This window comes from Mobula birostris, chromosome 12 (assembly GCF_030028105.1).
Source record: "Mobula birostris isolate sMobBir1 chromosome 12, sMobBir1.hap1, whole genome shotgun sequence".
In the NCBI taxonomy this organism is placed as follows: Eukaryota; Metazoa; Chordata; class Chondrichthyes; order Myliobatiformes; family Myliobatidae; genus Mobula; species Mobula birostris.
This window is the reverse complement of record NC_092381.1, coordinates 69,664,512-69,680,460: the sequence shown is the minus strand read 5'-3', so window position 1 is coordinate 69,680,460 and position 15,949 is coordinate 69,664,512. Positions and strand designations below refer to the sequence as shown.

Genomic DNA, 15,949 nt, shown 5'->3' with positions numbered 1-15,949 from the left:
TCATGACCAGTAAGAACGGGTAGGAGCATGGTAATAGACGCAATGGGATGAATAGTTTGAAATGCGTGTATTTTAATGCTGCAAGTATTATGGGTAAAGGTAATGAATTTAGAGCATGGATCAGTACATGGAACTATGAGGTTGTGACCATTACAGAGACTTGGTTGAGAGAGGAACAGGAATGGGTCCTCAATATCACAGGGTTTTGAAGTTTTAGAAAAGTTCGAGGAGGAGGTAAAAAGAGATGGGCAAGTGGACTACTAGTCAGGGACAATATCACAGCTGCACACAGAGGGGACATAATAGAGGACTCACCCACTGAGTCTACTTGGATAGAATTCAAAAAAATAGGAAAGATAAAATCACTCTGATGTGATCTACAGATCTCCATTTAGCCACAGGATATCAAGGAACAGATATGCAGGCAGATTAGGGAAAGATATAAAAACAACAGGCCTTGTTCTAGGTAATTTCAACTTGCCGAATATAGACTGAGACATCGTTAGTGTAAGAGGTTTAGATGGAGCAGATAGTCTAACAAGAAGAGATGTCATACTGGGCCTGGTATTGGAGAATAAGCCTTGCCAAGTAACTGACCTCTTCAGTGGGTGGAACAGAGATTACAATTCCTTAAGTTTTAAGATACCTATAGGCAAGGACTGAATTTGGAGCTGGACAAATTATGAGAGCGTTAAGCAGGAACTAGGGACTGTAAATGGGGAACAGCTGTTATAGAGTATGTCCTCATCTGGCATGTGGGGGATGTTTAAAGACCAACTGCACAGAATACAGGGTGGATATGTTCCCTCAAGAAGGAAGGACAAGGGTGGCAAGGTAAGGGAACTGTGGATGTTGAGAGAGGTGGTGAATTTAGTTATGAAGGAAACAGAAATGTATGTAAGGTTTAGGAAGGTAAAATCAAACATAACCATTGAGGATCATTAAAAAGCTAGGAAAAAAACTCAAGAAGGGAATTAGGAAAGCCAGGAGGGATCATGGGAAGTCCTTGGCAAGAGGATTAAACAGAATCCCAAGACATTCTATATAGATGTTAAGAGCAACAGTACAAATAGGAAGTGGGTAGGACCACTCAAAGATAAGGAGGGAACATGCTGACACAAGGATGTGTATTAAATGAGTACTTTGCATTGGTATTTACCAAGGAAATGGACGTGGAGGATAGGGAGATCAGTGTGGAGTGTACTAAATTGCTGGGGCATTTTGAGATAAAGAAGAATGTAAAGTTGCGTCTCGTAAAGAACATTAAGGTGGATAAGTCCTGATGTGATATATCCCAGGTTATTGAGAGGGGTAAGCGATAAGATTGCTGGTGCCATGACCAATATCTTCGTATCTTCTCTAGCTACTGCCAAAGGCCCAGAGCTCTTCTAACAAGCAAATGTTATTCTACTATTCAAGAAGGGAACAGGTATTATCTTGGAAACTATTGATTGGTGAGTCTTACATCAGTGATAGGGAAAGTACTGGTAAAGATTCTCAGGGATAGAATTTATCAATATTTGGCCTCATTAGGGGCAGTCTATGGCCAGTTGTGTCTTACGAACCTGATTAAGTTTTAAGGAGATAATGAACGTGTTTGATGATGGATGTTGTCAACATGGATTTTAGTAAGGCATCTGACAACTTTCTTCTTAACAGATGCCATCAATATGCGCTGTTCACAGCAATAAGACAACTGGCAAAGAAAGGAGCCTCAGTCTCCTGAAAACCAGGGACACTTGTGAGTGAAGTGCTCCTCTTTGTACCTCTCATTGTTCACTCCTCCTTATTGGGAATAACTTGAAATCCATCCATAAAGCTGATTATTGCAAATCAGTTACCTTATATCATTGCAAATCATTACAAATGAGATCTGCCACAATAGAAACAGAAAAATAAAAAGCATAGAAATCTACAGCACACTACAGGCCCGTTGGCCCACAATGTTGTGCCGACCATGTAACTACTTTAGAAGCTGCCTAGAATTTCCCTACCCCATAGCCCTCTATTTATCTAAGAGTCTCTTAAAAGACCCTATTGTATCTGCTTCCACCACTGCCACTGGCAGTGCATTCTACGCATCCACCACTCTCTGTGTGAAAAACTTACCTTTGACATCCCCCTTGTACCTACATCCAAGCATCTTAAGACTATGCCCTCTTATGTTAGTCATTTCAGCCCTGGGGAAAACCCTCTGGCTATCCACACGATCGATGTCCCTCACCATCTTATACACCTCTATCAGGTCACCTCTCATCCTCCATGGCTCCAAGGAGAAAAAGCCAAGTTCACTCAACCTATTCTCACAAGGTACGCCCTCCAATCCAGGCAACATCCTTGTAAATCTCCTCTGCACTCTCTCTATAGTATCCACATTCTTCCTGTAGTGAGGTGACCAGAATTGAACATTCTCCAAGTGGGGTCTAACTAAGGTCTTTAATAATTGTAACATTATCTCATGACTCTGGAACTCAATCCCACAGTTGATGAAGGCCAACACACCATACGCCTTCTTAACAACACTGTTAACCTGCACAGCAGCTTTGAGTGTCCTATGGACACGGACCCTAACATCTAGCTGATTTGTTTTTCCACAGGAACCTTGGCAATATTTGGAAACACCACATTAGGACAAATGGTCATCAATATTCATCTAGTTCGCTTCAATTTTGTAAAAGAACAAATTCCCAACCTCTGAGGCTGCACTTGGAAATCTCGAAAAAGTACGTCAAACCGTGATGATAATCACAACTACAGCATTCTCCCTCTCCCCCTTCTATCCCCCCACCCCCCAGCAGCAGCACTACCATTAAACTTCCTGAATCACCTCATTTCAATTTCCCAGTATTATACTTTCAACTTATTTCTTTCTCAGCAGAATTTGTTTTCATATTATCTGAGACCTCTGCAACTGTCCCAATAATAGATCCAGTCTTAATCATAAATCTGCCCAGCACGACCAATGCTATGTATTGTCCAGAGGCTGATTAAAATATTTTTAAAAGCTTGGCAGTTATATATGGCTTTTCACCTCCCATTTGTAAATTTAGGCACTTTTGCCTTACGTACAAATACAACAAAACTCCATTAACTACCAGGCTAAGGACAGTGGGGTGCCAGAATGGCATCTTTTTCCACACTATTAGAATATTTTCCAATTAATACTCTAACATTTTAATTCACTTTAACATTGTAACACAGCACTGTCTAAATGAAGAATGGGAATTGTGAATCTCTGTGTTAGACAGAGCATAGGAATCAGCACCCAATGAGCCAAATGCTGAATCATCAGGATTTCTGAATAATCTGATAGCAGATTATCAGAGTTTTGCTGACAATTTTTCTTCAATATCACTCAGATTATTGACCAATTAATCTTTTCTGTGGGTGCAGAGCATGTACTCAGGGAAGGGAACCTCAGATAATATACAGTTCACATATTTATTTCTAGCCCTGTATAACCTGCTGCAACTGTAATTGGGCAGTCGTGTTATTGTTAATGTCTCCTTCAGTGCACAAGATTTCATGCATTTTTCTATTCATACTGTGTCCTCTTTTCCCTCTCCCTCACTTACACTGATCTCAATGGAACAGATCCAGGAGCTTGCTCCAAAAACAGAAAGGCAAATGAGTGAATACAATGGGCCACAGCGTGCTGGATCTAGCCTTGTTGTCTGCCCGTTAGCACTTCCCTTCTGAATGTAGGTCAGATAAAGTGACCTCTGCATCCGACAGCAAGGAGGAAGCAGGCTCTGATCATTGAGTCTTTCCTGAGCCTTTGTGGAGAGAGGCAGCACAGAATGTTGGTGCAGCCAACTTTCTTAAATGAAGATTCATGTTCAGTAGTGCACTTAGTATTTCAGTAATTTTTGAGTAATATTGTAAACATACAGTATTGTTTGATTAAGCCATCTTTGTTGTTTACATAATTCATTATGATTTATATGAATGTCATACATCATTACTTCACCACGTCATATGTTGATACTTTACAAAGAAAAACTAAGTAGGCAAACATATCTCAGCTCATGTGGTTTTCTTTCTATTTGAATTTGGAGTTACAAAACATAACAGTGGTGATGAAGAAGTTCTAAAACGAAGCTGAGATGACTACCTGTTGAAAGCAGCGAGATGTTAGAGTTAAAAATGAAGTGCAGCACGTGGTTCTTCAGAAGGGGTGAGAGACAGAGAGAAGACAATATTCTTGGGTTCATAAACAGTGGTAACTGGGCGATGATAGTCATAAGTTTAGAACAAAAAAGCAGAAGTAGCTGACTGAAATAGCTATCAGAAAGATAGAGGCATTCAATTGCACAACAGATGATTGGAAAATGTATACTGAAAGAATTGAGCAGTACTATGAAGCAAAGGAAATAGCCAAATGAGTGCCAAAAGGTGGAAAAGTGTAGAGTTTGTTTAGAAGTTTAACTAGTCCAACCAAACCAGTGAAAATGAGCTTTGCTGATGTCCTGAATATAATTCGGGAACATTTAGTATCAAAACCTTGTTGATTGCATTACACTTTTGGTTTCATAAGCAGAATTGAAAGGAAGAGGAGTCTATTACAGCTTATGTGGCTGAAATGAAGAGGTTGTCTGAGCATTGTCAGTTCAGTGTTGGTTTAATGATGCAATGATTGTTTATTTAACTTGTGAAATCTTATTTGAAAGTATTCAAAAGCATTCAAAAACAGCTCCAAACTGAAGAACAACTTATATTTAAAAGAGCAGTTGAAATCACTGTGTCAATGGAAACAGCAGCCAGAGATGCAATTGAGTTGCAGACGGTAATGAAAGTGAGTGCCAACAAAATTGCAATGTCTGAACAGAAACCTGCCTGGCTGAACAAATTGTGTTACTGTTGTGGCAGGGGCTCACATACACAAAACCAATATAGGTTTAAAGGTGAAACTTGCAGAAAATGCCACAAAGTAGAACACATACAAAGAACAAATATGATAAGTTTTAATCTACAATTTGAGAGGGAGAAGGGAAACTCAGAAGTATCAGTATTACAGTTGAACAAAGGGAACTATGGTGCTATGAGGGAGGAGCTGGCCAAAGTTCAATGGAACAATACCCTAGCAGGGATGACAGTGGAACAGCAATGGCAAGTGTTTCTGGGAATAATGCGGAAGGTGCAGGATCAGTTCGTTCCAAAGAGGAAGAAAGATCCTAAGGGGAGTAAGAGGAGGCCGTGGCTGACAAGGGAAGTAATGGACAGTATAAAAATAAGAGATGAAGTATAACATAGCAAAGACGAGTGGAAAGCCAGAGGATTGGGAAAGTTTTAAAGAGCAACAGACGGTAACTAAAAAGGCAATACGTGGAGAAAAAATGAGGTACGAAGGTAAACTAGCCAGGAATATAAAGGAGGATAGTAAAAGCTTCTTTAAGTATGTGAAAAGGGAAAAAATAGTTAAGACCAAAATTGGGCCCTCGAAGACAGGAACGGGTGAATTTATTATGGGGAACAAGGAAATGGCAGACGAGTTGAATGGGTACTTTGGATCCGTCTTCACTAGGGAAGACACAAACAATCTCCCAGATATAATAGCGGCCAAAGGACCTGGGCAATGGATGAACTGAAGGAAATTTATATTAGTCAGGAAATGATGTTGGATAGACTGTTGGGTCTGAAGGCTGATAAGTCCCCGGGACCTGGTTGTCTGCATTCCAGGGTACTTAAGGAGGTGGCTTTAGAAATCGTGGATGCATTGGTAATCATTTTCCAATGTTCTATAGATTCAGGATCAGTTCCTGTGGATTGGAGGGTGGCTAATGTTTTCCCTCTCTTCAAGAAGGGAGGAAGAGAGAAAACAGGGAATTAAAGACCGGTTAGCCTGGTGTCGGTGGTGGGAAAGATGCTGGAGTCAATTATAAAAGATGAAATTACGACACACCTGGATAGCAGTAACAGGATCGGTCTGAGCCAGCATGGATTTACGAAGGGGAAATCGTGCTTGACTAATCTTCTGGAATTTTTTGAGGATGTAACTATGGAAATGGATAAGGGAGAGCCAGTGGATGTAGCGTACCTGGACTTTCAGAAAGTCTTTGATAAAGTCCCACATGGGAGATTAGTAGGCAAAATTAGGGCACATGGTATTGGGGGCAGAGTACTGACATGGATTGAAAATTGGCTGGCTGACAGAAAACAAGGAGTAGCGATTAATGGGTCCCTTTTGGAATGGCAGGCAGTGACCAGTGGGGTACCGCAGGGTTCAGTGCTGAGACTGCAGCTGTTTACAATATATATTAATGACTTAGATGAGGGAATTAAAAGTAACATTAGCAGATTTGCCGATGACACAAATCTGGGTGGCAGTGTGAAATGTGAGTAGGATGTTATGAGAATGCAGGGTGACTTGGACAGGCTGGGTGAGTGGGCAGATGCACAGCAGATGCAGTTTAATGTGGATAAATGTGAGGTTATCCACTTTGGTGGTAAGAACAGGAAGGCAGATTATTATCTAAATGGAGTCAAGTTAGGAAAAGGGGAAGTACAACGAGATCTAGGTGTTCTTGTACATCAGTCACTGAAAGCAAGCATGCAAGTACAGCAGGCAGTGAAGAAAGCTAATGGCATGCTGGCCTTCATAACAAGGGGAATTGAGTAGAAGAGCAAAGAGGTCCTTCTGCAGCTGTACAGGGCCCTGGTGAGACCACACCTGGAGTACTGTGTGCAGCTTTGGTCTCCAAATTTGAGGAAGGACATTCTTGCTATTGAGAGAGTGCAGCGTAGGTTCACAAGGTTAATTCCTGGGATGGCGGGACAGTCATAAGTCGAAAGATTGGAGCAACTGGGCTTGTATACTCTGGAATTTAGACGGCTGAGAGGGGATCTTATTGAAACATGTAAGATTATTAAGGGATTGGACATGCTGGAGGCAGGAAGCATGTTCCCACTGATGGGTGAGTCCAGAACCAGAGGCCACAGTTTAAGAATAAGGGGTAGGCCATTTAGAACGGAGTTGAGGAAAAACTTTTTCACCCAGAGAGTGGTGGATGTATGGAATGCTCTGCCCCAAAAGGCTGTGGAGGCCAAGTCCCTGGATGCTTTCAAGAAAGAGATGGATAGAGCTCTTAAAGATAGCGGAATCAAAGGTTATGGGGTAAGGCAGGAACATGATACTAATTGTGGATGATCTGCCATGATCACAGTGAATGGCGGTGCTGGCTCGAAGGGCCGAATGCCCTACTCTTGCACTTATTGTCTATTGTCTATAACATGTTGGGCAGACAAAAATAAATGGACTGCCCAGGGAGAAGATAAAAAGTCAAGTTGCATTTTCAAAAAGAGTACTAATCTGCATGCTGTTGATGAAAAGTCTGATAAAGATGCTGAACTGAAGCCTGCAGATATCCAATTAAGAACTTGTACTGGAGAAAGCATAACTCCCTTGGGAATGACATTTGCAACTTTGAAATACAACAACCAACAAGTCACATTAAGCTTGTATGTGGAAGGAAGAGAAGGGCCAGCATTGTGGGGCCAGGATTGGCTAAGACAATTATAATTTGATGGCAGACCCATCCACCATTTGCATGCCACATCCCCCTAAAATAGAGTCAACTGAAAGCTAACTAAGAAAGGTATTGGATGACACCACAGCATTATTCAAGGGTACCATTGGAAAACTCAAATATACGAAGGGTAAAATAGTGTTAAATGAAAATGCCACACCCAAATTTCACTCAGCCACAGTCCGGTTCCTGGTACCATCCATGATAAAGTAGCCAGTGAGCTAGGTTGCATGGAGGCTGAAGGATTTCTTTACAAGTTGGAGTGGAGCTCATGGGCAACACTAATGTTTCCAGTAGCCAACAAGAATAGGTCACAAAATCACACAAGACAAAGGAGCAGAAGTAGGCCATTTGGCCCATCAAGTCTGCTCCGCAGCTCCCCATGAGCTAAACTATTCATCGATCTAGTTCCAGTTTCCGGCTTTTTCCCCATATCCCTTGATATCCTGACTAATTAGATACCTGCCAATCTCCTCCTTAAACACCCTCAATGATCGGGCCTCCACAGCCATATGTGGCAATGAATTCCACAAATCCATGACCCTCTGGCTAAAAAAATTTCTCCTCATCTCTGTTTTAACTGGGTACCCTCTAATTCTAAGACTATGGCCTCTTGTCCTGGACTCACCCACCAAGGGAAACAACCTTTCCACATCTATTCTGTCCAACCCTTTCAACATTCGAAACGTTTCTATGAGATCCCCTCTCATTCTTCTATACTCTAATGAATACAATCCAAGAGCCGACAGACGCTCCTCATATGTTAGCCCCTGCATTCCAGGAATCATCCTTGTAAATCTTCTCTGAACTCTCTCCAACATCAGTACATCCTTTCTAAGATAGGGGGTCCAAAACTGCGCACAGTATTCCAAATGAGGTCTCACTAATGCCCCATACAGCCTCATCAACACCTCCTTACTCTTATACACTATTCCTCTTGAAATGAATGCCAACATAGCATTCGCTTTCCTTACCGCCAATCCAACTTGGTGGTTAACCTTTAGGGTTTCCTGCACGAGAACCCCCAAGTCCCTTTGCACTTCCGATTTTTGAATTTTCTCCCCATCTAAATAATAATCTGCCCGATTATTTCTTCTTCCGAAATGTACAACCGTACATTTGTCAACGTTGTATCTCATCTGCCATTTCTTTGCCCACTCTCCTAAACTGACTAAGTCTCTCTGCAACCTTTCCGTTTCTTCAACATTTCCTGCTCCTCAACCTATCTTGGTGTCATCCGCAAACTTGGCCACAAAACCATTTAATCCATAATCCAAATCATCGATATATATCGTAAAAAGAAGCGGCCCCAACACCGACCCCTGCGGAACACCACTAGTAACCGGCAACCAATCAGAATAGGATCCCTTTATTCCCACCCTTTGCTTTCTGCCTATCAGCCAATGCTCCACCCATTTCAATACCTTTCCTATAATTCCATGGGCTGTCAGGATCTGTGACGATTTTAAAGTCACCCTCAACCCAGTACTGAAAGTTGATCAAGACCCTCTGCCCGGGATAGAGGATATCTTTGAAAACCTTCCTGGAGGAAAACACTTCAGCAAAATGTATTTAACTGAGGCCTACCTCGTGGAGATGGAAGAAGAGTCCAAAGTGTTTCTCACCATAAACTCTCACAAGGGGCTTTATTGCTGTAATAGGCCTAGTTTTTGACTAGCATCTGCAGTACATTCTGGCAGAAAGCTATGGACCAGATACTGCAAGACTGCCCAGGCACTCAGTGTTACCTGGATGACATCATTGTTACCAGTGAGGATGACAAAGAACATCTCCAATATCTCAAGACAATTAACAAGATTAGAAGATTTTGGGCCCAGGGCCCAAAGTAACAAGTGTGACTTCTTTAAACCAAGCATCTCCTACGGTGGTCACACCATTGACACTCAAGCATTACATAGGTGTACTGACAAGATCCAAGCAGTGGTGAATGCCCCAAGGCCAAATGATGCATCACAGTTGTTCTCCTTCTTAGGGTTTGTTAATTACTGTAACAGGTTCCTGCCAAACCAGGCTTTTGAGCTCCACCCTTTGAACTCATTGCCATTTCTTCCTGAATTGTAGTAATGGACAAAGCAGTGTGCGGTGGTTCTCTAAAAGACAAAGGAAGTGCTGATGTCACACACTGTACTTGCACGTTATGAACATCGTCCACTGAAGCTTGCCCGAGATGCCTCGCCTTAAGGTACAGGTGTAGTCATGTCACATGTTATGAGTGAGGAAAGTGAATGTCCCATAACCTTTGCATCATATTCCCTTATTGTGGCAGAGAAAAGTTACACATGGATTAACAGAGAGGATTTGGGTGTAAAATGTTTCAACCAGTACTTGTATGGGAGAGAGTTTACCCTCACTACTGATCATCAACCTCTAGTGTCCATTTTCAATCAGCAGAAGCCTGAATCAGAGATGGGCTCTGTTTCTTGGGGGACACAATCACAAGGTTGAATTCAAGAGGACATCTAATCATGGAAATGCTGATGGATTGTCCTGTTTACCCTTGGAAAATGAAATGCTTGAAAATTTACAAAAGAGGACACTCCTCTTGACGTATTATTCCGAATGTAAGTTGAAAATTTCTCTATTATGGCAGAGATGATCCAAAATCCCACACTGTCTCAGGTCTGCATGGCCACCCAAAGTGGCAGAAAGGTGCAGCAGAAATTCCAGTTTTTCCATTTCTACCAACATCATCATGAAATTGCCCTTGATGGGGGTTGCCTTAAGTGGGAATTGAGAGCTGTAGTACGTACCATCCAAGCTAAGAACTAAAGTGTTGGAGGAGCTACTGTACGTGGTCAACCATACACGTTCAAAATAAAAACGCTGGCTCGAAGCTTTGTCTGGTGCCCTGGGATAGATCAGATTGACCAGCTTGTAATGCATTGTTTAGGATGCCTACACATCTAGAAGATGCCAAGAGCAACATCTCTCTATTCCTGAGAATGGCCTGCATTGCCCTGGCAGAAGATCCATGTCGATTTTGCTAAATCATTCAGAGCCACTTCCAGGGTCTTGTAACCACCATGGAGAAGGCCCAAATCCTGAGATTGTTTCACAACCTCAAGCCTCGCCTGCCAAGCAGAGTGACACCCCTGCCCCACACCTCCTCATCAGAAAGACTATGTCCCGCGCGAGTGAGAAATCCGCCACAGTGGTTAAATCTCTATGCCTGAAAGTGACAATTTACTCACACATACTGCATATACATACATATACACACACATCCTGTATATGCATACATATACACACACATACATATGCACACACACATATATATGTATATAAAAATATGACTGAAGAACAATGCATTACGTATGAGTTGAGATGCATCCTATAGTGAGTTGGAGTTTATAGCTAAGCAACAAGGAGTGCAGTGTATTTAATATTTCAGTAATATTTAAATAATATTGTAAATATTGTTTTCTTAAGCTTTCTTTGGTGTTTATGTGTTTCATTACTATACGACATGTTTTTCTTTCAATTAGTTTCTGAGTAACAAAACATGACAGGCTCAAGGGACAAATTGACCTGTACCTGCTCCTTACATCACATTTCTCTGGAATACCCTGACAGCTTGCCAACTGCAAAGCCATTAAAATTGTTTTCAAAAACAACTTAAGGGTAATTGAAATGCATTTAAATTGTTTAAATAATTTAATTAATTTTAAAAAATAGAAATCTTAAATTAAAACTACATATCTACACTTACTTTTTTCTCCCAGCACTCATATGCTAACCTTCCTCGTCCTAAACCAGAAGGATGAAGACAAGTAAACTCATCTCATCTCTCCATGGTGCACTTCTAAAAGTTTGAATGGTGAGCCTAGTAACAGAAATCTTTATGTCCTTTCTATCACCTCTTAGAGTCAGAGAGACAAGTTGTATAGAAAGAGTTTTTATTCCATCAATTCCATACTGACCATGAACCACCTATTTATACTAATCCCACAATAATCCCATTTTCTCCTCTCATTTTCAGCATCTCCTCCCAGATTCTACCATTCGCCTACACACTATGGGCAATTCAGAGTGGTGAATTAACCTCCACCCACATTTCTTTGGGATGAGGGAGGGAACTGGAGCAACTGGGAGCAACCAACGTACTGACAGGAAAAACATGCAAATTCCACATAAACAGTGACCCAGTTCAGAATTAGACTCTGTTCCGTGGCACAGCGAGACAGCAGCTCGCCAAGCTGTACCACTGAGGTGGCCCCATTACAGAACTACCTATCCCTCATTCAGCTCATTTTGGCTCATTAAAGATTCCAAAGCACAGCTCTGTATTTTCACTATCCACTTAATAACCAGAGTAAAAGGAGAAATGGACACAGGAAGAAAATCCTAAATGTCACAAAAACTGTTTAAAAGAATTACCAATTAAGTTTTTTTGTCTGGTATTAAAGTGAGGGCTGGGGTGGGGGAGGTGGAAGGCTCAATATACAGTATATGACATTGCATAATTAATGCCTATTCTTGGAGTTTGTGCTATCCGTTGTCCACCAAAGCCTGCCCGACTCCCAGTATTAACTATTCAATACAACTAAAGCCATGTGTTGAGCTATATGGGAAGTCTGCAGTAAGGTGAGAGATGTTCATTGACCTTGCTAAGAGTGTGTGGGTGCCCATCTGGTTGGGTGGATACAGCATGCATTTATTCTGGTATGTGTGTCACTTTACAAGCCAGATTAGGAAAGAATACAGCAAATATAACTTAACAGAAATAAGAAATTTTAAAATGTTCAAGTGATTTTGTGTGATGCGCCTCATTACTCTGTTGTCCACTGTCCATTGCCCTGACACTGTTTGACTCTCACAGTGCAAACCCTACCGCACAGCTGAAGCTTGCCTGTGGAACTGTAATGGAAGTCTTTAATACGATGGGAAAATGTCATTGCCCCTTTCACTGGCACCCTCAAAACATGCCAGCTTATAGTTGACAGACAAGAGCATGATTTCAACTTTTTTTTTTCGTAGTCACAGGCACAGTATATACATGCATTAATTTATGTATCATAAAGAATGTGAAGAATTTAAATTTACAAGTGAGAATTTATTAAGTAAATGATAGTTAAAGTAGAGACGTTCTCGGTTCATTGGTACACAATGGTTATCCAGAATTTTTAAACCAATGTTGTCTCATATTAAGTTGTAAATGAAGTTTCAATCAGTGGTTCTCTGCTGATTTTCAGTTGATTTGAGCAAATGACTAATGTTGTTATTTTGTTGTTCCTCTCCACACCTTGTGGTGCATTGGGTAACAACCTTCCTGTTTCTTTAGCATTTATTTATTTTTAGTGAGGCTGATTTGCTAGCTCGACACTCAACCCAGCATGGATGGAAAGCATGCAAGGGACCAGCTGGATTCAAAGCCAGGACCACTTGCCTTGAAGTCTGGTGAGGATGCCCCTACACCACCGGTCGGCCTAAATGATTGAAATACAATCCCACAATTTCAATGAAGGGTTTATCCATGTTTGTTTATTTATTTATTTATTGGGATACAACCCAGAATAGGCCCTTTCGGCTCTTCGAGCCATGCCTACCAGGATAATTTACAATGGCCAATTAGCCTACTAACCCATACGTCTTTGGACTGTGGGAGGAAACCAGAGCACCTGGAGAAAACCCACACATTCCATGGGGAAGATGTACAGACTCCTTACAGACAACACCGGAATTGAACACTGAACTCCGACACTCCAAGCTGTCGTGCTGACCGCTATGCTACCCTGGCACTGATGCTGAGAAAGTCTTTGGATAATACAAAAAGATTTGTGCAAATGATTTCAACAATTTCAAGCCTTGGCAAATTTTCTCTGGTACATTTGCATTTGGTGATTTGGGCCAACCACTCTGTCCATTAGCTTGACACTGTAACCTGTCCAACCCACTCAGAGTAAACCTATTGCACCCTGATAATCACATGTTGAGCTATAGCTGAAATTTCTAATGGAATGAGGGCAGTTCATTGTCCCTTGTTTCAGGTTTTCAGTTTTGGACACCTTATGGCTGGAATGCAAGATGTTAAGCACATCTAACCCTTGCGGTACAGACTCTTCTGTGGAGTCAAAGATGCATGCTGAGCTGTAACTGAAGTTTCTAATGGGATGGATACAGTTCATCATCCCTTGTTCTGGTTGTGTTATCGCCTGGCAGGTTACATCTGAAATGTCACTTTGACTTTCACCACTCAATTGTGAATACACAGCATACTATTTTGAATGAACGAGCATAAGTAACTATAGTTATAGAAATTGAAAGTTTTATATAAGAGTTCAATAGCTAGCTTTGTTTTGATAAACACAATACCTCTACATGTGGGCTTTTCTGCTGTCCACCGACCAGAGGCTCTGCATTCAAGTCTGTGTGATCCCACTAACGTGAACCCCTCAGCACAGCTGAAGTCGCATGTTGAGTTGAAACTGAAGTTTCCGATGGGATGAGAACAGTTCATTACACCTTGTTCAGGTTGCATCATTTTCTCGCAGATTAGAACTGTAGGAGAAGAGTAGTATTTTCTCAGCTTTAAATTTTGCAGATATAATACCAATATTTTTTAGGAAATTTTAATATAATTGAAGGCTAATGTTAAAATGAAGTTTTCTAGTACCTTCACAGTTGGGGTTTTGTGCAGTCCATTGCCCATTGCTTTGACACTGTAGATTTTTTGACCCTTTCAGTGCAAACCCTTCAACACAGCTGAAGTCACACATTGAGCTATAACTGAAGTCCCCAATAGGATGTGAGCAGTTCATCGCCCCATTTTCAGGGTCTGTCAATGTTTGACAAGATGCAGCTAAAATATAGGATTTAAATTTCTTTAGCATTTGGAAAAATAAGTAAGGCATGGCATATTCATGAATTTGTAATATGTATAATATCAAAAAGCAAATCAGCAATAAGAACCTAACATCTGTTATTATTAACAAACATCCAAAGTTAAGACAGGGAAATTAGCTTAGTACCTTTACAGTTGGGAATGGGTGCTGTCCATTGTCCATTGGCTTCACACTGAAGCACTTCTGACCCCTGCAGCAGAAATCCTTCTGTGCAGTCAAAGGAGCACGTTGAGCTGTAGCTGAAGTCTCCGATGGGATGGGTGCAGTTTACTATCTCTCGTTCTGGCTGTGTTATTGTCTGGCAGGTTACAGCTGTAATGCAATTTTGACTTTCACCATTCATTTGTGAACACACAACTTTTTTTCCCAAAGAAACAGGCTAAAGTAGCAATTGTTGTTATAGAAATTGAACAAAATTTTACTAAGTTCAGTACATAACACAAGCTAGTTTTTCTCTGATGAATACAACACATCCACATGTGGGCATTTTTGCTGTCTACAGTCCAGAAGCTCTACATTCAACTCCTATCACCAAAACGGCTTCATGATCATGTTAAGCAAAATTGCAAATCCATCCAAAAGGACTGATGATTTGAACATTTATCTTCCAGCACACATGCTTCTCTACCATCTCCAAGATTTATTACTCATATTCTGATCCTCAATCTTCACCAAATAATATTCTCCCAATCTTAATGAGAATTGCTTATGCAAAGTGTTTTTGGTCACAAGCCAAGGCATTGAAGGTGCTAAAATGCTTTCGTCTAAGAAGGTATTATTTAAATTAAGGAAGTATTATATTAATGTAATTTGCCTTCTGACTAAAGAGATGGAGTTATTAATTAAAGAAGAAAGTAGGCATAAATTGAATGTGTTCTTGTATTTCTTAAATCTTTATTTAAGAAAATAATGTTCCTACTACTGTCTCTTTAATCTGACAGCAGTTATAAGGATCCTGCACTGACCTGACCTTCCATGGGACCTGTGAAAACAGCCTCACATTAAAATATTGGATGAAAACCATTATGTATTCCATAGACAATATTATCATCTTGTTAAGGCAATGATATAGATGACTTGGTAAATTACAAAATATCAAACGCAGTGAGTTTAATCTGCTGACGCTTGTGCTTTGTTGCTCACTGAACAAGATGTTAAGAGTGAGAAAGTTGTTTTTGGGGTGCTTATTGCTTGGATTTTGTCATCAATATGGTGTCAAAATGTTAGAGTTTTTCCAGTGGTTGAGAATCAGCTTCACAAAGCGTTACCAATAGATCTGCCAAATTCCTTGCATACATGTTTACAAATGAAATTAAATATGGGGAGGGATGATAATCCTGGAGAATGCATTGCAGCTGCAGTACACAGCGACAGTGTGAACATTTGCAGACAATTCCCATGACTAAATGTAGGCAATATTAATTAGATCAAAATCTTCCCAAAAATAAAAATTCAAAAACAATAAGTAACATAAGAGGTAAAGATTGAAAAGTTCAGTTTGCCTTAGATTAATAGGTGATTTTGTATTCAAAATTTCCAGAATCATCCACCACAAATCAT

The 15,949-nt window shown here is 40.7% G+C and overlaps 1 protein-coding gene across 8 annotated transcripts in view; it reads right to left on the bottom strand.

The window, feature by feature from the left end:
* The window catches only part of LOC140206012 (P-selectin-like), a 129,016-nt gene that overhangs the window by 18,629 nt on the left and 94,438 nt on the right, over positions 1 to 15,949 (bottom strand). For all 8 annotated transcript variants that reach the window (XM_072274036.1, XM_072274035.1, XM_072274038.1 and 5 more), the window contains 3 exons: positions 14,516 to 14,701; positions 14,161 to 14,346; positions 13,860 to 14,045 (listed from right to left, as the gene is read on the bottom strand). In XM_072274036.1, coding sequence (XP_072130137.1) covers positions 13,860 to 14,045; positions 14,161 to 14,346; positions 14,516 to 14,701 — 558 coding nt within the window. The remainder of the gene's footprint in view (positions 1 to 13,859; positions 14,046 to 14,160; positions 14,347 to 14,515; positions 14,702 to 15,949) is intronic.